General features: G+C 40.6%; 1 protein-coding gene across 7 annotated transcripts in view; it reads left to right on the top strand.

Annotated features, from left to right (window-relative positions):
- Positions 1–23,922, top strand: part of LOC105678328 (opioid-binding protein/cell adhesion molecule homolog) — a 176,045-nt gene that overhangs the window by 122,036 nt on the left and 30,087 nt on the right. For all 7 annotated transcript variants that reach the window (XM_067357957.1, XM_067357959.1, XM_067357958.1 and 4 more), the window contains one exon: positions 22,879–23,051. In XM_067357957.1, coding sequence (XP_067214058.1) covers positions 22,879–23,051 — 173 coding nt within the window. The remainder of the gene's footprint in view (positions 1–22,878; positions 23,052–23,922) is intronic.

Below are 23,922 nucleotides of genomic sequence, written 5' to 3'. Positions count from 1 at the left end.
TAATTGAACAATACTCTCGAATATCAAAAAGCTGCGCAAATGTACACGACACGATAACATCGTACGAATAAACTAGGTCAGCTCACCGTTCCACAATATTTATCCACTTAAAATTCTACTTGTCTGTCTTTTATAAGCTTTATCGTGTAACGCAAATAACGCGAGAAACGAGATAATTTCAATAATTATTACGAATGATTAAAACGTATTAGTAAAGAATGCATATCGGTTTTATTTTATATTTTTGTTATTCTTGAATTATCGGGTGAAACAGCAGCTAGAAAAATATCAAACACTTGAATGTTTATTGCAAAATGGACGCGCACGATAACATACTATACTGTAGGTCAGTTTAAAAGCATTCGTTTCGAGAAAAACTGTATTGAGAATCGAAAGTTGATGAAATTGCTCTGTTGATCGAATTTCTATAAATTCAAAGACTTTATCCGACGCTTTATCTGAAGAATAATATTGCTTCAAGGCGCAGATTGATGATATAATTAATTTAAATTTTTTATTTCTAGATTTTAATATTATTTCTTACACAAACATTACTTTATGATATTTGTTTTTTAAATGTAAAGAATTTGGTGTAAATCTCTCTTCGAATATATAGTCTTGCTTGTAATGTGAAAACGTCTCAAAGAGCAATAGTAAAAGCGTAATCGTAATTGCCTGGGAGTCAGTACTTCAGCCAATACCCATTCGAATGCATGGAACGGGATATTTCCTGGCTGAGAGTCTTTAGGTATCAAAGAGAAACGTCTGGTGAATAAACTCTCTCAGAAATCGAGGAAGGTGCCGCGAGATGTTTTTTTAATATCGCTGTCGTTTCTTGATTCATAGACGTTTCGAACTATAAATATATTCAATTTTACTTTTAAGCTTTAATATGTTTTCATGGATAATAATTGATTTAAATATGCGATTGAATATCATAACAATATTGTATTCTCTTCTGATCATTACAGACCAAGATTATTAGGATTAATAATATGAATGCGATTATTGATTACATATTGTTTATTTTAAAATTTATATTTATATTTTATTAATTTTCACATTTTTATTCTACAGAGAATAAACACTTTAAGCTCATTATTTACTCGTCAAAAGCGTTATTATGGCCGACGAGAAATTATCGACATTTATAATTTATATAAAAAGAAATGAAATTATCTGAGAAGCTTCTCTTTTACATCGCAAGAGAGCATACCGTAATTGTAATTGCACTGAGACTATTCGACACATCCGGGCAGACCGCGGCAGGGCAGATTTCTCGAATGAGACTCTATCGTTACCAAAGGGTATTGCCTGGTAAATAGACTTTGACGAGGTTCAGCGAACGTGTAATAACGTCTGCGAGTCTTTGATCCCCGCACGATCGAGTCTTCTGTGCGTTTGTGTTCTTTACATAACGAATTCCTGTTTTCGGATTTCTCCTCGATCAACCGCACAAATGAGAATATCGTTTTAGTTTACACAACCTTTGATGTCGTATAATAATTTCTTCCATAAAGTAATGTAATTCTAATATTATCATAGTGTGATGTTTTAAAGAAATCGATTAAACGTGATGTCCAAATGTACGAACGAAGTATTTGGAGCATCGAAAATACGATTATTTATATGCATACTTCTATAATTGAGACCGAAAAATTCTACCATTTAACTTTCGTGTGACATATCACCGTGTCGCAAACATTTTGCGAGATCGTTTCGCGCGAACATAGCGTTACGCAGTTACGCTAGAAACGGAACCGAACGCGACACGGTAACACGGAAAATTAATGTACGCGGAATCGCCCGCGTTCGCCGATGCACCGAGCTCGTACTTACGACGACGCCGTATTTTTTCGATGCAGCGAACATACGGCGGGCGTGATAGGGACACGAATTTATTCACGCTCGCGCGCGCTCGCGCTCGCGCTCGCAATTAGTTGCGCGTCCTTTCATTTTTCATGTCGCGCACGCGATCGATCATTGTTCACTTCAACCGGTGATCTCTGGAAACTGATAGAAACCTGCATCCATCATCGATCCATCGGAAAACTGTCGGCGAGGCGAGGGACCGCGTACGTCAGCCGTAAATAGTTTTAACGCGCGAGAGAAATGGCCGGCGTACAGCGTGCGTGACATGAGCAGTGCATCTGCAGCCGATTGACCATTGAAGAAAAAGTAACTGCAATAACTGCGATTTTAGGTGAGCCGTAACGCGGCGCTAATAGGCAAATGGCGTTTATTAGCAGTAAAATATTGTTTCATGGCGCGATATCCGCTTCTCGGACGAAATGTCGCGTCAGCTATTTGTTTTATCTTTGCAATTACGGAGTATTCTATAGCGTAAGGGTAACGTAAAACGAGCGATACCCGCTTGTTACCGATAATTCAAGTAGATCTTGCGATCTACCTTTATTGTGATGTTCAACGTGTAATATAATTCTGCTATAAACTCTTATTATGTAGATAATGCCATCATGGATAATAAATAAGTATATTATAAACATAATGAACTGAAACATTGGGGTTTTACATACCTATTTAACGTTAAAAGCCTTCTACATCAATCAGGTCAATCATGTTACGTTCTCGGTGATTGACTGTAACGACACAGTGTCACACCGTCAGTTAACGTAATTATCTCGGAGTGTTGGTTTATGATATAGAATGCAGATTTCGTGTTTAACATTCCGAAGGAGGGAGAGCAAACCTACAAGACGGTCTCGAACGCGAGTCGTCGGCACCCTTCGCTGCCTTCCCTTCCCTTTTACACGAAATCAATTTCCCCAAACGAAGTTTCGATGGCATGAAGTGGGTTTTCGTTCCTCCTTAATCTCGTGGTTTGTGTGTGTGTTTCGAATACCGAAACGGAGGGGAATTAGACAGGAAGATAGTTGTTCGCATGAATCCGAATTATTGTCTATATTTTGTGCGGCTAACAAAAGGCGATTCTCCGAGGGCTTTCCGGTGAATTCGGCATTTACTGAAAGTTATTAATTGGCGAATGTAAAATTTAAGTATTATAATCGTTATTCCGAAACTTTTTTTCGAACATGTCGCCCAACATATCTGGCTTTCAAATATCGGTCGTTCCTAGCAGATTGTGTCCGCATGTTACGTAGGTCAGAGTTCGATCAATGTCCAATCTTCTTCCTAACAAACTGTCGTTCGGGGTGTAAATGCAACCGGGCGCAGCGCGCGCTGCAAAGTTCGGTGTGCGCGCGTGGAGTGCTCGCGAAGGGTCAATTTTGTTCGCGAGTCCGTCGTTGTTCGAACTCTCGGAGCACTCGGCAACTCTCGCCCGGGCGCGCCCTGGGTTATATTGTATTAGCGGCGCATAGCTCCGACGGCGGACGCCGACGGCTGTAATGCGATTTTACGGTCACCGGGCCGCGGATACGACTCGTCGGCCGCGAGAAGGAGGAACTAAACCGAAGGACAACTCCGCCGTTCCCGTACGCGAGGCGCGATCCTTCGGTCGGAGGTAACCGTTGTACGGCGTGCCACAAGCGTAACCAAAATTTCCACCCTGACTAAAATTGCGACGGGAAACGTCATTGTGGTGCAATGACCCGGACTTTCTCTCTCTCCCTCTCGTGTTTACGCACGCTGCTGGCGTGCTTATTTGGCGGCCAATAAAGCCCCTCCTCGCGCTGACGAGTTCCGCAACGCGCCGCGCTGTCTGCTTTACATACGGAGAATGAGCTTGACGTTGTAATGGATGCGTTGCGCCGAGCGAATTTCCAGCAGACGCGTGGTATCGATTCGCGCTGCATAGAATCCCGAAAGGCCACTGGCCGCTTTTGTTAGAGAAGCCGACCTCCGGCACATGAGAATTTTTAGATTGAACTTTAAGACCGTCCCGCTTTTCGCTTCTGAACGAAATGTCGCGTCAGCTATTTGTTTGATCTTTGCAATTACTGTGCATTCTATTCTGGTGCGAGATAAACGCAAGATTTCCGCAACCACTGACTTGGCACTATTCCGTTAATTGTTTTCGGCCGCGGAATTATCGCGCGACTCAGTGTGATGACTCACGTCTTCTCCTTGACGGAGGGTAATGGGGATAAAGATAAACGGGATGACTTTATCTTGGGGATGTTTTACGAGTGATATGTACATAAACTTCTTTATTTCATTTCCGGCAAATCCACCCCAAGTTTATGCCTGGCCTCGGAATTACTTCGTGTACGACTGAAATACAATCACAGAAGAAGACACAAGTGTATTTTATGTTAAAGTAAGCCCCGGTAAATCAATAATATCTCATTGTTCGAATCTCACACAAGATACAGAGAAAAATTTTTTTTTTTTTCAAAAGGGTACAAATGAAACTTTTATCCGTAATATATTACTATGGAATGCAATTTGTTTGTATAATCAGCAACAGTACGATGTTAAATTGCGCCTACAAATTCAGCATTATTGAGCTCATGAATATAAACCGGTAAACACCGATTCGCATTTCCTTCGTTTATCGTGCTGCCAAAAAAAAAGAGCGTAATGTCGCATTAAAATAAATTACGTTGGCGGTGGTCTCGCGCGGGCACCATTAATTCCCGACGGAGTGATTTCAGCAGTAAATCCGCGTGTTTAACGACGCTGGCGAAACCTTTGATCTCGCACGAAACAAATTTTAATTCTCGTTTTAATCGCCTGACGCGGTTCTCGACTCGTGGAAAAGGGGGAGGAGAGGGGGCTGCCGACGACTGTTTCCTCACGCCACGAAGATCATCATTTCTAATTATCGTGACGCTCGTTAATTTTTCCGCGTCGGCAACGCCCTATGTATCACGCGCGCGCTCGTCAGCGCGAATTTCGGCGCGTCGGTTCACTTCGGCGCAGCGTATCATTCTCGACTGTCCGTCCGATCATAAAGCGTTGGCCGCACGAAACTGCTCTTCCGTATACGACCACTCCTGGGCAGGATAATTGCTTTTTTTTTTCCAGTTCTAGCGCGAGTCTTATGTTTCCAACTCACGCACGCGGAGAACTACGCCCGTCTAAATTCGTACACCATCTGATTCCGCTTAATTGCCCGGCTCTAATTAATTGCGTAATTTATCGAGTGTTAAGATAAACCCCATGATTTAATCCAGGCAGGAACACATCGGTTCGCCGCGAGAACGCTCGGCAGCGGCGGAAATCTGAGATCTACTGGCGTTTCATCGATAACACGAAGTCATGGCGCTCCACGGGCGAAGTTCAGACTGATTAATAATATAATAATTTGTCCTTGTATATTTCGCGCTAGTGTGGCGTGAAAATATCGCGACATGGATCACGAAACGATCGTATTAATTAGGATAGATTAAAGCTGACATTTGGGAAAAGATTTCCAGCCAAGTTAATAATAGATAATTAAGTTAAATTAATAGCTCGTAGCTCGAGAGATTCTTTGGTGATAAAAAGTTCGAGCCGCTCATCGTCGATATCGCGCTATCGATCATTCCGCAAAAGAACAAAGGAATTACGAATTTTTCTCCGCGGGACAAAGAGCTCCTTCCCTTTAATATCTCACAGGAACAATCGATCCTTCGGCGGAATTTGCAGAGATGTTAAATCTCTCGTCCGGACCCGCATAGTCTTACCAGGCCGCTCGTTAAATTTCGCTAGCTCTGTGGAAGATCCGAATCTGGCAATGTTCCAAACCTATATTTTGGCCGTGGCGACCCGCCTGCGATGAGGCGAAACGAAATAACCAATGGGGGTTCGACTGTCATAAAGCTACTCCATCGGTGATGGATAAGAACATTTCGAGAACTTAAGGGCGCAGTTAATCTTGAGATACTGACCGTATCTTGCATACACATATAGATATATCTCACAAGTATACAAGTATAAGTTTGGGATAACAGAACATAATATTTTAGAAGAAATAGTATTCCGTAAAACAAAAAAAGAAGAGAATATTCTCCATTTGATTGGAGAACTTGACATAATTTTTACTAACTACAAAAGATTAAAAGTATAAATACAGAGGCAAATTATAAGCGCACTTCTCACGAATTACACTTTGCCCGCGATAAATTATGAAGAGTAACTGGCGCGACAGTCCCCGTAGTACTTTAAATTGACAACGCGATACCGGCTCGGTTAAGAATTCCGCTTGTTAAAACGGAACTTACCCGCCGCTGGAATTCTGAGCTACCGGAGGCGTAATTTGAATTAATAATAAATGTAAAGCGCCGGTATGCCGTGCTAGGACAACTCGACTGTGGTATCAGAATTAACGGTGCGAAAGAATATCGTGCGAGTTATGTATTTTGCGAAGGTTTTTATGTTAAAGAATTTTGCAAATAATGCAAATGTATAATTCGCTTAACTCACGCGCCGAATTCGTGTCGATTTTGATATCTAATTTCCTGATATCACATTGCCTATTATAGCTTTCGACTCATTTCGAACGACTCGCGTGCGTTCACCGTGCAGCTGCGTGTTTGTTACGTAATTAAACATATTTACAGATAATGGGCAAACTTTCGAATTTTAACGATTATGGTGTAATAACTCTTTGTGGTATCCATAACGCAAACGCTGGCAGCAAGGACCATTCGATATCACGTAAGGATTTGAAAATATTTTTTTCTCTTCCCCTTATTCGATATTTTCATAAAATTAGATATATTTTAAATTTTGGATGTACTTTAAGATGGCGTATTTTGAGTAATAACTTACATGAAGACTGTGGAAGACTATAATAACTCGAATTAAACTTTCCGCTAGTTTGTCATACTTTCGCGGAAAATACGATTGTTGATTAATACTTATACAATTTACTGTTGCACGTGAGCATCGAAAGAATGCTGCAACAACGCGATCGAGCGCATCCTCGAAGACACTGAACATTTGTTAGTGCCCGGACCATCGGGATGTTTACGTGCAGGAGTTTGCTGCAAAAAGATACCGACTCTGGCGTGGTGGAAGTTATAGATTTCTCTTGTTTCTGAAAAATACAAGAGAAGAATCGGCTTTCACTTTTGAGAAATGTTTGCAGCTCGGAAAAATAGAAGCCGACTATCATTTGTTAGAATTCTGTGTTTGATATTTTCTGCTTATTAAAAATGATCGCACAATGCTTACTTCATTTATCAAAAATACAGAGCAATTTTAAATTTAAGTTTATGTTTCTTTTTGTACGAATTATTTTAGCGTCCATTAATTTTTATGAAAATGTTTGCCAATTAATATTCTTGTCATTATAATCATTATAGTTACGAGTCTTCCGGCGCTTTGTTACAAAATTAACCTAGTTTAATGTAATAACCTTATTTTATGAACGGCGACTTTTATGCTCGGCGAATAAAAGTAGGAATAAAAAAGCCTCATTTCGCGTTAAACGCGTGAGAATTACGTTCCAACGGCGTTTCTACGTTCAACGATTGGGAGAAAGTCACTCGCTCGTAGAATCGCACACGATCCGAGGCGTTGCGACGCTAAATCACGGCATCTCGGGGGCGGCAGCGGAACACCTTCTCTCGTCGTGAGCGAAAAAAGAAGTGAACAAAAGCGGAGAAAGCTTCCGCGCGCGCCTTTCGCGTTTTCTGCGCGCAGCACGACTCCGTGTCCCACACAAGAGCCGATTACTGATAAGCCTCGTACTCTTCGTGCAGCGATCGCGATAAGGGAATATTCGAGCCTGCTTTAACACCTATCGTAGCCTCGCGATGGAAGCGTATGCACGGTATGTGCCACGGTGTATTACATGCAATTCTCCGCTTCCTCCGGGAGCTTATGCTTCTCTCCCGGTCGACCTTTTATTTGCTCAACGCCGCGAAAGCCGAGAGGGACGTCAATCCTCAGTAAAGGACGCGTTACTCTTCCTCAGTCTCTCTCTCTCTCTCTTTCTCTTTCTCTCTTTCGTCTACGTGACGTCGACTATAGAGCGGCCCTTTCAAGGGCTCTTTCGTTGAGTATACCTTAGTAATTATATTTGCGCGAGACAGATTTGCTCTTACTGGTCGACCATGCGCGTCTTATTAACGGTCGCATTCACGCCGGGCGACGATGCTCCTTAAGCTGTAATCCTGGCCTCCGCTAATTAGAAACGGCTTTCAGTCGCATATTCGCGACTTTTGTCAGAGCAAACCGAATCAACTCAGGAATATTAACAAATTTTTGAAAGAGACAAATACCCTATTAGTTTAGTCTGGCTGGAAATTTCTTTCGGACTCGCGCGACCATTTTTTGCCGCGTTTTTCGTTCGGAGACGCGCTTTCTATGCTTCATTCATTTCTCTTTAATAGAACGCCGTCGTCTTTAATATATACATGCTATTATACAGATTAATGTAATCATGGGACGAATAGTGATGCTCCTTAATTGAAGAAGAGTAACTCTTTAAATTACTAAGTAGTTTTACAAATTTAATTAGAAAATTAAGAGTCGCTTTGGAGATACTTGTCTCTCTTTCTCTCTTGAAGAAGTTCTTATTTCTGAAGAGACGTACGCCACCAGAATAATAAAATATATTCGTGAAATGAATTGACGAGGCAGCGTCAATTTCGTGACTGTGCGAAAAAGTACTAGCAAAAAAGACACTCGAAAATTTGCATTTTACCAGCTGGCAAAAATGTGGCTGCATTTTTCTCGCCGTTTAACTCGCGAGCGAAACGTTTGCTATTTGAAGCGAGTGACAGGTATGCCAGACAAAAAGGGGGTAAAGTTAGTTAATTAACAACGAAATACCGTATTCCAACACTAATTTGTCTTTATTGTGACCGTTCGTTAACGACCAGATGCTCCGGCAAATTACTGCGCTATGTATCATGTTTCCAAAGTATTTCTCTTGTGTCGTTACAACTAGCTTGTCACGAGATCAACAATGTCTTTTCTCTAATGGCGTACATTACAACTAAATTTGTCAAAGCGGTGTAATAAAAACAATATTTATATATACAATATATATAAATGTAGCATTTTTCAGAAATTAAGATAATTTCTTTAAAATTTTTTCTTCAAAAAATATTTTTCGATCTCTTAGCAGGGGCAATTTTTATATTATTCAATTACGTTAATATATCAACTACGGATGTCAGTAGTTTCTTGTAAGATAATTCAGAATAACCACAATATCAATCTATCTATTGAAAATCTATTTCTGTCGTTTATTTTATTCGTATGCAGCAAGCGCGCGCGTCGAGAATGATATACCGTATGAGGGCTAGTTGGATACTTGCCAACCACATTGCTGACTCAGCACCGAATCGTCGAAACATCGCGTAAAGCAACGACAACGACGGCATATTACCTGTGCGATTACATAGTCGGTGATCGCGATGTCGATTATCGTCATTGATCTTTGGAATGAACGCGAGGTAACCGATTTGCGCGTCGCGCGATAATCAAAACATCGCACGGATGTTTATCTTGCACTTACAACGTCTGCAGTGGTGATAAAAGCTCGGTGCGCCATACAGAAAGATACGTTACGAAGGAGCCGAATGAACAGTTTGAAACGAGCGTGCAAACGTCGTAAATTGTCATTCTGTGTTGACGGAATAACAATTTATGTGTCACGATTTTGACGTGATATCACGACGAAATGCGAGTGAAGAAATTCTTATTTCTCCTTGATTTTTGCATTGATTCTTGAAGTGGAGTCATTCCTCGAGATGAAACGAATACGCTACTCTGCCAATGTCGACACACTGACAATTTCTTCTCGCATCAGCATCTGCATCGCCATCGTATCGACCTTTTTCAACATTGTTTGTAGCAAGGATGAAAAACAACTCGTAAAATCAACAAATAGCAATCGTAGCGCAGCAAAATAATATTGTAGCCGGGAAATTTGTTGTACTGTTGATGTTGAATCGTAAATAGTTACATTTATGTGCGATATGAACGTACTAAACTTCAGTTTACGAGATTATAATGAAGTGGATCTGAAAAAAATTTAAGCGGGAGAAAAATTTTACATGCAAGTTATTTTTCGTTGCTTGCGAGTTACTGCGAGTCGGAGTGAACGAGCGGCCCCTTTGCCTCAAAGGTTGACGGTTATTTTTGTGACACGTGCGCTTCGAAAATGGCAACTGTGCCATGCGGTAACGGTAGTAACAAGAAATAAATCCTGGGGCGCTCGCAAAACTGTTCCGGCTTTGTTTGCAACGGCACGGAAAAATGTTGCTAACTGCCGCGGTATGTCATACTGAGCTTGTAATACACCGTGGCAATTACAGCGTTGCCTCAAGCGCGGATTTTTCGTGAATTTTAACAAAATAATCCAACGAAATTTGTCATCGCTCCACGACAGCCGTGACGGACGTTACGCTGATCTCGTAACCGTGTAATGTTTTAGTTATTACTACGATTTTTTAAGTCGCCGGAATGCCTCTTGTGATTACGAGCAGCAAGAACATTTGCAGAAAATTTTATCTTTTAATTCAAAGTCTGTTTCTGATATATCAAGAACGATCTTTTTGACCTACAAGATAAAACGTTTTGCATATATATTTGTATTTACGACTTTGTGGAAAATGCGGGTTTTTTCATACGTGCCATAATTTTACAGGTAAAATATCGTTTCTCGGCAATTTATCTCCATAAATTTTCGCGCGTTATAACCAATAGATCATAATTTCAAATGTTACAGAAGAATGTGATATATTCTTGTTTTTTTTTTATTTTTTAATTTGTTGAATCAGTCAGAATTTAAAGTTCAATAGACAAGCTACACGAATCTGAAAAGTCATCGATATGATTCCTTAATACTATTCGAAACGAAGAAAACATTTTATGACGATGATACCCTCAGGAATATCCTGTCGATGTTCAAAGAGCAACGATACGAATCTATATTATCTCTCAGTTCATCCCGAGATATCTCTATACGTTCTACACTCGAGAAGAGGTCATATAAAATAGCGGTATTAAAGTCAGAATGGAACGGAAGATGTTCGACGAGGTCGATTCTTTTCCGAGATTTCTCGGAGTACATTTCACCGAACATTTCGGTTGAAATAATACCGCTGCGTTGCTTTGTATCGCTTAATTAACTTGTGATTAAATTTATTGAAAATTTTAAACCCTGCAATCCACATTACAATCGAAGTTGATGAGGTAGTTAGTTTCTTGTCTGGTTGAAAGGCCATTTATCGTAACTTTGATTATCGGACTTTCGCGAAGTCAATTGGAACCACTCAATATTCGCTGTCGGAAACTTTTGCGTAGATTAATTGCTGATAAAAATCGGGATAATAATGTTATTTGCCGAGATCAATTTTACAAAGACAAATATCGAAAAAATAATTTTATTAAAATTTACGTTGCACGATTGTGAAGTAGGAATTTTGTTGAATAATAAAATATTTAAAAGGGATTTTATGATGCAAGTGCTGTTTTCTTGTTGTATATTTTATTTTTCATATTTTCCATTGTGTAATCAGAGAAAATAAATCAAATGATATTCGTCGGTGACCATTCCTTCTTTTTATCGATCGATTAAATATACATTCTCTCACAAGATGCCGAAGATATAGATAATGCAGATCTCCGTGTAGAGCTTCCACTAGAAAGTATTAAGCGTAGAACCTACGATAACGACGATTCTCCAGAAAGACTCGTTCTCTCGACTCCTATACGATTTTAAGTTCGCCGTTTGGTTGCGAGGTAATATCGAGTAAAAAGAGAAACAGGAGATATCGGTGAAGTTTGCAGAGAGAAGCAGTGTGTAGTAGCGCCAATGAAATCGATTCTGCCCTGACGTGGCGATCCAGTGGTCCGATAGATCGGTTTCTTTGTATAGCTCGATATCGAGCTTTTAGATAAAATCGCGTTTACGTTAACCCCCCGTTCGCTTCTCAGAAGGAGCAGTTCGCTCGAAATGACTCGCACAGTCACGTTATTTACTCAGATTTTCCAGAAACCGGTGTTCGAAGAGGAGCGAAAAATCGGCATTTTCCTCGCACGCTGTATAGCGAAGCGTGAATAGTGATAAGGGTGATAAAAGTCTGATAGAGATGTCATCATCAGAGTTCCGAATTCTCGATTTTCTTTTCTATTTTATCAGCTACTTTTTCCTAAAAGTTCCAGAGAAGATTAGTTCCTCTCTTTTTCCAGCACTTTTGTGCCCAGAATATCAAATAAATTTTGGGCGCATTATTATTTGTAATGTATCAATTATTTACATTATTCCAATTATTATCATATCGGATTATTAATCATGATATATATATATATATATATATATATAATGAATTCTATGCTAATTTATTTATTAATTAAGATAAATTAATATGCTGCATGATATGAGTAACTTTACTATTGAATTACAATTGTGAGAATTACCATTCTTCGTTTATGTAGTCAAAATATCGAAACTGATTTGTATAAATCGTGTGAAAACAAGTGTAAACAAGGTATACTTCAAAGTGTTTCTCAAGTTGCACGTATTTCGAATGGAGAGGGAGAGTCTCGGATGTGGAAACGTCACAAGCGAAATCCGTGTCGTTTGCGTCCGTTTGCGCCGCAGCGCCGCGTCATGCAGCGCCTTTTGCGTTTCGACGCGCAACGAGCGGCCTTATCTGCGCCTCGATTTAAGGATATACCTTTTGTAAGCGAGGCACGTCCCGAAGCAACTTATAATTGACCGAAGGTTTGTCCGTGACAGTTCTCGTTTCTATATCTCCCGTTCTCTCTGTTCTCTCTTTCTCTATCGCGCGCGCGACCTACCCGCCTTCTCGCCCTCTTTCCCCGTATCTTTCCATCACTCGGCTTCTCCCCCTCCACCTTCTCTCTTCGTGCTACGAATCGACGAAATTGCTTTGCCCCGGTAGACATGACCCGGGGCACTTTGCCACGGCAATTCCCAACCACGCCTTTCGGCTCGTTAAAAAAAGGCTGCCCTATATAGCTGGACCCAACGACCGACGCGTCATAGTCGATCGTATTCGAGATACCGCACGTATTCCAGTGTCCTTTTGTCCCCCGAGTTGCTTAAATTATTGAATTTGACTGACTGCGACATTAGTCAGGACGTCTTTATGAGATTCATTTCATTAAACTTTAGCAAATTGGAAGTGATACAGAACGAGAAATTTGTTCTCCAATGCACAAGATTTGCAATCGAAATGGCAAAGTCACATTGCAACCGCGGGAATGTAGAGAGAATACCATGTAAGTTATTGCAGAGCTTTAATTTGATATCTCCGCTACAATGCCATACAATGGTCTGTAATTTTGCTGCGCATTTAGCATTAAATATGACTGTACTGTGGTTCTCATTTTACGTTAACGAAAGTTATAATTTTTTCCAATTTTTCAGTAAATGCTTACAATTAATAACTGATATTATGCGAAAACTGTTTTAATTATGATATATTGCATGATTTTGTAATTCAATTATATTTCATTGCAATCAGTCTGACTTTTCGGTCATTAATTTCTTCTTCATGCATTTTTGCCGTAATGAGACGATTATTGTTGCCAACACAATTACGTTGAAAAAAAATATGGAACGATGTTAAAGCCATTTATATTGTTACTTCGCGATTGCCGCGCGATCGTCCAGTTTCGCTTAAAAAAAAAAAAACGTGTTCAGAATTAATGAAAGCTTTCAGATTTTGGATAAAAGCGCTCGTGATCGCGATCATCGAGGTGTGTATCCGTGATGCGATCGTGTACGACGCGTTCTCGATCGATAGTCGCTTATCCGGTCGTTTGTGCAAAAACCCTGCGCACCACGCAGTGACAATGCGTCGTCCAGTGTTCGATCATCAAAGACACGCTTTTTTCGCGCTCTGGAGATTAGAGCCCGCTGATTCGGTAACGAGAAACTCTCGTGTCCGGCGCGACTAATGACGTGCGACATGCAACGCTTTGTAGGATTCGATACCCTGGGATTTACGTTATTCGGCCGACAAAAGTTCCATCGGCCTACAAGTATTGAAGAGTTGCAACCTATGCATTAGGCTTTGTGAAATGAAACGAAATTAGCGTGAGAACATAATTATTTCTTCTTTTTCTTTTTAGAAGAGAGGGAGAAATAAAATTTTGTGTTTTTTACACAATTACAATTGAATTATTCTTTGTATATTATTACATTATCTTTAATCAGTTACAATATATGAGATACGATTTAATTTTAGAATTATTAAATTGATCCTAAATCCTTTTTTATCAAAGAAAAAATCCTGGATGGCGAATTAAGTTGCTAATAACCTATTAGAGCATTCGCCGCACGTTCACGTGTGACTCCGTACTTTTCCTAATCTCATAAGCAAGTACGTACACGCGAAGAAATGATCTCCGCATCGATCGAGCTCGCAATAACATAATTTCGAGGGCGGTGATATTATTTTTTGGCGACCTTACGCGAGATTGTTGACGTACAACTCGCGTGACGGAGACGCGGTCGAATTCGCGAAATTTGCAAAGTAAAAGAGTGCGCGCACACATTTTACGCCCGAGCGAATAATACTGTAACTCACGCGGAAAGCTCGTTTATTAAAATTCCCTTCGATTGAAGTGGGGCTATCGGCCGGGAAGTGCCCTCCATCCTCTCTCGCGTTATTGAAAGCAATATTTTTGACGTTAGCCATTGTCGAAGGTCCGAACCGGTAGTGTGTTACCAAGGACACGAATGTTGAACGTTCTGCATAAGCTCGAGCGTGCGGGTGCACACAGGCGTTCGCCGTCAATATGGATGGCGGGTATTATATCTGCCCTCGGCATTGTTGTGCAACTGAAAAATGCAATAAATCTCACGCCATTATTATTATTGCGACGTATATGCCGAAAACCGCGCTCTCATCGCTGTCGTGGCCCGATAAAACTTCGGCGGAGTCGCCAGCCGATTCTCAGCCGATCGACACCATTGTTGCAACGGGTCGATCGCGAATTTATCTCGATAATATCGCCGACTTGATCGCATTCCACGAAGGAATGTTCGTGCATTATGTGTGCGGTACAAAGCGGATTTTATAATATTTTAGAAGAATTTTATACTTCAAAATTTAATTATCAAAATATTTAATACGATAAATTGAAAAAAATGACGTTTAATCAAAATTTATGAACAATTTGCAAGCTGGAATAATATGAATTATTATAGCTTTGTATTTGCACTAACTATCAACTAAATAGCTATATAGGTACAATAGATTAAAATATAAATTCACGGCACGGTGCGTTGGCATTTATATAGAACATAATGATTATTTCAACTTGAGAACTGACGTAAAATGGGTACATATGCGGCGGAAATAATGAATAGCGTTCGGCCGCTTGCCATCGATATATATCAAATCGCGTTTTGGATCAAATCCGCATATCCAGTTTAATCCGCGCATCGATCAAACTATAAAATTCGCCGTTAAATCCGTAAACAATATTCGCCGCGTGTATCATTTGCTATCTACATCCGATTGTCCGCGTTTACGCGTGTGCTTTGTAACGTGTTACGGAGATGAATGGCAATTTATTGCATACTTTTGTTACCGTGACGCGCTAATCGCCGAGGATTGACTCTGACATCGCTTTTACAGTTGCTTTGTAATACGTTCTGAGATTGTCAGTAATTGCTGACTTTTATTGGGCAAATTACACGAATTGTCATTTTTACATTGATTTTGTATGAATCCTAGAAATTATTTATCACTTTTGTGATAACGCGATGCACTAATTATGCGAAATAATTGGACTGCAGATATCAAGTATCTATTAAACATTCTCGTACGATATATATACATATAATAATCAATATTATTATTTTCTATCTTTTTCAAAATTCTGTTGAAACCGCAGATCGCCGATGTCAACTCGATAAAATTGCGGATTCTCGCGTCTCTGTCTGCGGGATTGAGTAGATCGCGGTTTCGCACGCTCGTCGTCTCCGAGGTGCGCGGAGCTTTGCGTACTTTTAATTACGGCGGAGCGGCCGTGTTTATCGGGCATTCCCTTTGACGCAAGAAATTGGAAAAGTTTCGGCGGACGTTTCCATTCGACAAGCGCCCGAAAGTTTACGAATCCGCGGGCACTCCACTTACTTAAGAGCGGCTCCCGCCGTCCTCTTGTCTCTGTTTGCGAGCGACACTACCCATTTCCGGACTTCGCGCTGCCGGAGCCACCGACGCCGCAATGGAGATGAATTCGGCCGAATCCATTCGCCGAATCGCCCGCCGTCTAGAAAAGAATCCTCCAGATTTGTCGGATCGGAAGCCGGTCCAGCCGCGGCTAGCGTTTCTGGTCCGCACGATAAGGAGCTTAACTTCCCTTTAGCACTTTATCCGTTGTGGCGACGACCTCGCGAGCATTTCAAGTTGGTCGCGCGAAATGTCGACTATAATGACGAGTAAGATGGAAGAGTGATATGAAGAGCGCGGAGAGCTAGTTCGTAACTTTTTACCGTATTCAATTCGGTTTATCGCACTCGTGCGACGTTTTCCTTTATTTTATAAATATCTACTGAAAACGTGAAAGACCGAGCTTACGTAATGTTTGCGCATTGGAAGTTTGTGTTCCGTATTCCGCAAATTACAACTCTGTGCGAAGTAATTACAGAGTATAAATTACGGATCGCGTTTTCGCATCGAAACGGTTATTACCAAGTTAATGCCTCATGAATGAAGGCGAGACGTCTTGCTCGTAACGTACCCTTATTACTACGAAGTCGCGGTGCATTGAGTTGATACTCGATAAATGGACATGACCGAAGGCAGCATCTTACTCGTGATACTCCCATCCCATTATTCTCGAAGTCGGTGACATTGGCTGTTCTTGTTTCGCGATATCGAGTTAATGCTTCTTGAATGGGAATGCGACGGGGAAACACTTTACGCGAAATATCCCCCCCCCCCCCTTTGTCTCGATTCACTGGTCGACATTGGCTGCTCTCGTTCTCATGTTGTTGAGTTAATGCGCGCTGAATGAGGGACCAAACATCTCGCTCCATTCATCGCGAGCGGCGGGAAACAGGACGTTCAGTTACTCCGCTACTTGCGTGATCGTCGGTCCATTGAAGAATCTCTATGCGATATTGTCGCACGTTGATTGATCAGCGGCGGTCCTGCGCGGATTTCATGCAAGTGTAATACGCGGAGTGATGACCGCCACGTGCCTCCAATGCCGCGTTTAAAATTGCCGTCGCGTGTCCCGGGAAGATTCTCCCGAACGGATTCGGGAAACGAGCCACTTTAGCCGTCGCTGGCTACCCGAATCTGCATTGTAATACGCCGCAGTTTACCCTCCGCTAGAAATAACTCCGAAATTGCTGATAAATGAATGGACATGCGACAAATCGGGCGTTACAGCAAAGGAAAAGTAGACAGGCGGCAGTTGGTTTATCGCAAAATTTACGACGTTGATCGCGAATGCGACTGATGTGTGCATCTCTATGCAATATTCACTGACTTGCGACGTTCTTTATTAATCGAGATGCGAGAACGACGACGAAGGTCTCTTGAACTCACTGATCTATTGAGACAGCTTGACGAGAGCTGGGTCGTACAAACAACTCGATCGTTACGAGGATGTAATAGATGGAAAAGAGAATATTCTTCGTGAATATACAGTTGGACGATGGAAAGTTTTTTCTAGCCTCTGAGCCTTAAATGTTACACAAGCTTGTCGAGAAATCGGAAATGAAGTTAATGAGTTATCTCTCAGGTTGAATTTATTTTCATAATAATATGCTACTCGAAGTAATTGAATTCATACTTTCTGTGACGAGGAGTCTCATACAATGATGTTTTATTGCTAATAGCGTTACCGTTAATTAGAGATAAAATGTAAATTCATTAATATCTTAACAATTATTGTACATAAATATGCGCGTAAAATACTTTCAAGTATCTGTGTGTATCGGCAATCAGTTTGAAACGCATTACCGGAGTTCAGGAAACCGCAAGCATTTGCGGGCGTTGCTTAAACGAAAGAATTAATCTACCTCCCCTGTTCCACTTTACGCTCTTGCTATCCTTTTAAAACGGCCGCTGTTGCTTCTCAACTCGTCGAACCGTGAAACTCCTACGAAACTCGTCCAACCGCAGCGTTCGCGAGTTTACAAAATAGTAAGTAAAGGCCCTTGCTTTGTTTTACGTTTTTGTCGAGAGCGAGATTTCTCGTTTTCCTCATCCATCCTTGCTAATGAAGCGCTTAAGGCCCCCCCCCCCCCCCCCGTGCCGTGATGATGCCATTTCACTGTTGACGTTTTTAATTACTTCCATTTCTTCGCGAAATTCATTCCCTAAAAATGTCGTAATTTTAGCTTTAACCCCTTTGCTTCCGTCGTTCCAGTTACAGGCGTGTTTTTTCATTTGTATTATGCGAAGATATATATTTTTAGAGTCACTGAATAGACTGGCGTCCTAGATTATATTTATAATTCAAGATAAATTTTACAATGAAGAGAAAGAGAGCTTTCCGAGAAATTGTGTCGTAATCACGTAGAACTTGCTCGGGAAAAACTCAGAATTTCTTCTAAGAAATATAATCTTTGTAGTTAAAGGATTAATGGCGCAAAAAATATATATATATATCAGCGGAAAGGATCATGTATTCAACAATAAGTCATCTTTTGCTGATGTCGCGCTGTGCTGCGGGGATAATTGTGCGACGCAATATTTAATATCTTTGTTTGAGAAAAGACGCGACGCGATCTAACTTGATGTAACTTTTCGATACAGTAGCTTGACGCAAAATAAAAAAAGAACCGGAAGAGAACGTGCTTGCACCTTCCGACGGATCGAAGACGCTCCGCTTTCACACGCACGGCAGCGGCGGTCGCAAGGGAACGACACGCGGCAGATATAAGCCACTTAGATTTTTGCGAAAGGTTTCGTGTTTCGCGCGATACTTACGGCGAGCACTCTGATATTTTCGGAGCGTTACTGCGACGACATGTTCGCAAAATTTTTTCGCGGTATTGATATTTTCCAATTTTTCGTGAACTGTAAATTAATATCTTTATGTCTAAAAAATATTTTTTTAAATATTGACAAATATTCGTATTATCTTTCGCATTATACAATGTTGTTACTTTTACAAAGCGCACTTTTTAATCAAATAACTTTTAAAATTTATGGTATATGCAAGCTTTTTTTATATGTTTATTCAACGTTATTCATGCGTTATTAATAACGATATTTGATGACACTTCAAATTTATTAGTCGCATTTTGACTTTTATTTCTTTTAAAATTAGTGTCCGCAAAAAATTATTGTTGTGTGTTATTATAAAATTTAAATTTACACTCTCAATCTCTCGAAAATATTTCCCAATAATACCGATGATGACAATTGGTATTCAATTTATTTGATAGATATGCCATAATATTGGTAAAATTAATCAATATCTTTGAAACGATAGCGGTTTTCCGCAACCGCGATGTTATTAAATAACTCATCGCGATTAATATCACGGAACAAAGTGATTTTTATAAAATTGCAACGCGGATAATGAATTTAATATACACCCGACAAATTGCTGTGTGTTTCGGGAGTTACTTATCATTGCTGTAGCGTGAAATAACTATCTCGCTTTTTTTTATATTTTTTTTTAACCTACTACATTTGTTATTAAGTACTTTTAATTGTACGTCATGGGATTGTTTTCGATCGAGAGACCCAAGTTGGCTCGCACAACTTCAAGCTTGCGGCAAGATTCTCGCGGTCTTCACATTTTTAAATAGGAATTTTTCTCCCGGCTTTTTCCGGATTTCGCCGAGAAAATTTCGCGCGTGTCTCTCAAGAAGACACGTCCTGAATCCGAAGACACATCGCTCCGTTCGAGTTCTCCACGCGACTGAACAAGCTGAGAGGCCGGGAACATAAGCTACTTGGATTTCAACGAGGAGTGTTGCGTTACTTTCACGAAAAGCGGACGCCTCGACGACATTCTCCGCGTTCTTCGTCTTGTAATCTCTTCAAACGGATTGCTTCCGTAGCTAACAAACACATTCGAGCAAGCGTCACGTTTGTCTTGAGGAACTGAACAAACGAATCTGCTTCGCGAACAAACGCTTTCTCTCTCTTTCTCCTCCCCCCCCCCTTTTCTTGCTCTTTCGTTTTCACTGTCGCTGTTTGCAGCTTTCTTCGCAAACATAACGGTTTGCCGATGTTGGTAAAACTTGATCTTTATCTCAGTAATATCGCTGTACTTTATGCCTCTTTGAAGAGCGGTTCCGAGATTGTAACGATTGAATGAAACATCGAAAGGATCAAAAGCCTTTTGTACATTACACTTTCCCGTCGTGTTCTGAAATTTCGTAGATTTCTCTTCCTCACCGAGCACTCGCTGTTTCGCTGTTTCCGCGGAGATGCGGTAACGGGAAAATAGTTGAGATGTGACTTTGGGTGACCCCAAGTTTTTACATTTCGGTTGCCATTCGAGACGGTAGCTACCGTCGTGTTGCCGTAACTCGACGCGGAGTTTCATCTCGGAAAATCAAAGGAGAAACCTCCCGAGAAACTTGATTTCTACGATTTAATTATGCTGCAGCTGAAGTGTACTTCAAAGCGAGGTGAAAATTGTTTATCTAAATTTTTAGTTTACTTTACCTATACCGAGACACTTTTTCCGCTTCAATCCGTGCAATTAACTTAGTGCGGTATCCACTGTTAATCATTATTCAACAAATAATAACATTTTTAATTTACTCGCTGTAAGCCGGAGATTTTATTTCCACGTGGAATTTTAAATTAAATTTCCTTATGGTGTGTATTTAATCCCGCCCGAAGAGCAGTATACGTTAACAGAAGCAGGTCAGCACTTCTGCTCGAAAATTTCTAGATCAACGACGCTTCCCGTCGTCGAACTTCTTTCGAGTTAATATGGATGCTAAAACAGAACAAGACTGACAAAAAATACATGACGGTTGAACAAACGAATAGTGGAGAGAGGCGGCCATCAACGAATGATTGGTTTCAGCACCGCGGGCCATTAGCAAACACCTGAAGCTTTTCGCCCCGGTCGGAGTTTCTTCGTCTCGAACTTTTAGCCGAGATAGAAGAACACAGTCGGGGTTAACAAACTCATCCTTTTCCACGCCTGGCTTGACCCGTTCTGCAGTTTTTAAGCGCTTTTTGCCGTTCACGCTCGTCGTGCCGGCTGCAATGCGAAAAACCCGATTAACAGTCGGCGATTGGTATCGGCTGCTTTTTATACTGCATTGTGGAACTTTGCGCGGTATTTCGTCGAGTGCGGAGAATATCGACGGTTCGACTCTGTGATCAGGCATTTCTGAACTTGGCTTCGCTTTGAAGCCAAAGAAAGTCTAATTATTAATTTGAATAATATATCAGTCGATTGTTCGCGAGAGTTTGATAAAAGAACGGATTATTGTATTGGCAAAGAAAGATTTTCTTTCATGCTGCTTTATGTTAAAATAAACGTATAGTCATTAACCTTTTGACGAAGTAAATCTTCACTTTATTAATATTAAATATATTCATGATTAAAAAAAAATTCGAGTGACATCAGAGAAGCTTTCATTATTGCGTAGCCACAAAATACCGCGTTTATAGAGTATCGACATGAGAATAAAAACTCTTTGACGGCTTTTCGTGAAAATTCTCACTTCGCTAAAACCTCGTATAATGTACATAAAAGGGTTTCTCGAAAGTTTTTACGTCACTGGCCTCCAAGAGTATCGTTTTCTCGGAATAAAGTAATCAGCGAGACGAGCGATTGGAGAGGGATGAGGGCGCGGACTGAAAAAATTGATGAGGGACTGTTGCAGGATTTTTACACCACACTGGCAGATCGTTACTTTGAAAAATAGCTCTGCACTTGGAAGAACACTGTGAAACGCGTCTTAAGATCTATTAAATATCTTTAATGGGATGACGATCCCACTGTAAAAACAATAGATTTATTCCATTATTATTTATGTTTACATTTTTATGTTTCATTCTTATTTATTTGCACGTTTTTTCACCGCTGTCGCCTATATTTTTTATACACTCAATTTTCATTTTTCTATATTTCAATCTCTATTTACATGCTTGAAAGATTTATGGAGACAGGGGGAAAAATGTAATGGAGAAAGAAAAAACGGAGAGCGAAATCAACTATTCACGTGCAATGTAACGAATAATAAGATTGCGCGGTAAATTTGCGTTGGAAGACACTGGAAACGAGTGTCATCTTACGTACGCGCGTAACTTTCTCGACGAACGAACCGTGATCATTCCGCCTGTAAATCTCGTAATTCCCATGCATCGATCGAACCATTCCGGCAGGAAGCTCGTCGCAAGGATGTGCTCCCGCGTAATGCAGCAGGAATTTTCGAAGTGGAACTCCCAAAGGGTGTTCTACTAGAGTTCGTTCGTCCGCGACGACCGATGTCTCGTGCAGCGCCCCGGATTTGAATTCCCGTATTCGTACCGGCGAGTTCAGGTCGCTTCAAATTCAGCCCGATAAGCTCGACGGAATTTCTCGGTAATGGGAACCGTGCGACGCTTCGTACGGCGAGAAGAATCGATTTCCTTATGAAAGCGCGGCACGATTGAGATTTTATACGAGGAGTTAATGACGCTACGTGTTTCGGTCAGGCATCGATGACATTCCCATTTTATATCGTGTCTCGCCGGTTAACGCATAATTTATCGCACCGCAATCCAATTCACGCGAATTTTAAATGATTATTCATACTTTATCAAGCTGTTTTCAATTGCACATTTAGATAATTTCTCGTTTTCGATTAATGCCGAATTTATTTCCATATGATGTGACTGCTCATTTTATTGTACTTAATTTGATACTCGACGTCGGTTAATTAATTAACGCTACCGTCTAATTTGCTACCTTCGCTGCTTTTAAAATGATTTAGTTATTCGAAGCTTTCAAATTCCACTCTAGCGTCGTAATATTGTGCGACAAAACTCCATTAGGGTACGACGATAAATAAATCCTATTAACGAGCCTTATTGTTTTTGGCAGAATGCGCGGCCAAGAACGGGAGATCGGTGGTGGAGCACCATCCGCCGTCCTCTTACTGGGAGCAACCCTTTAGTCAGCCTTACTTCGACAACACGACAAAGAGGGAGACCACAACTACCGTTGGGCAATCCGCTTACCTGCACTGCAGGGTGCGCAATCTTGGCGATCGCGCGGTAAGTCCCAAGTTTCCTTATCAAGAACCCGTCGTTGTAATAACAACGCTCGAGTTTCGGAACGTTGCATTTCATGAACGTGGATTAGGATCTCGTGCCCGTTAAGCATCGCGACTTGCGATTTCGATTCCGATGATTATTCTCGCTTTATGGGACATTTAGCGCTTTGTTCGAGAGCAAATGCACATTTTCATTCTTACCGATTGATTTTCCACAAAGTAGGTCATATACATATTATTTTTTAAATAGTTTTTATAGGATTTTTGCTATTTTTTGTGCTTTTTCTTTGCGTAAAGATTATTCTATTGCCCTCAATTTCGTGAAAATTATTCCACTTTAATTAGTTCAATTTTAACAGTAGTATTAGGTCAATATTTTTTATTTATTTCTCCAATAATCGAATAAAACACATTTATGAAGTAAATTAACGTACTGATCGAGAATAAAGAAACTACTGCGGAATTATTTTTTTACGACCTTTGATAATTAAAAATTTTGCAGCTTGGTCAATGTGGCCGGCGCTGAAAAAAAATCAATTAATCGATTAATCCTCTTATTATGTAAATTATGCAAAGCTCGGTGGACGCTTTAACGCTCGATTATGCGTCAAATGCACGAGATTAAATTTGGCGTTGCGAGGGAACTTGGTGAAATAAAAGCAGTGGCAAACAATTTTGTTACGAAGTGAAATTACGCACGCTCGTTCGACTATCGCGCGTAATCTTTGATTATCTTTTTATTTTACGCGACGCGAAGTATATTTCCCCAATTTCCATCGCAATCGAGCTGACATTGATAAATTTTCATACGCGTGCGTGTCAGACTATCGGAATCGCGCGATTCGAAGTGAAATAAATTCGCAGTTACGAGA

Source organism: Linepithema humile, chromosome 6 (genome assembly GCF_040581485.1).
Source record: "Linepithema humile isolate Giens D197 chromosome 6, Lhum_UNIL_v1.0, whole genome shotgun sequence".
Lineage (NCBI taxonomy): Eukaryota > Metazoa > Arthropoda > Insecta > Hymenoptera > Formicidae > Linepithema > Linepithema humile.
The sequence above is the reverse complement of the archived record's forward strand: the minus strand, read 5'-3'. Positions and strand labels throughout refer to the sequence as shown.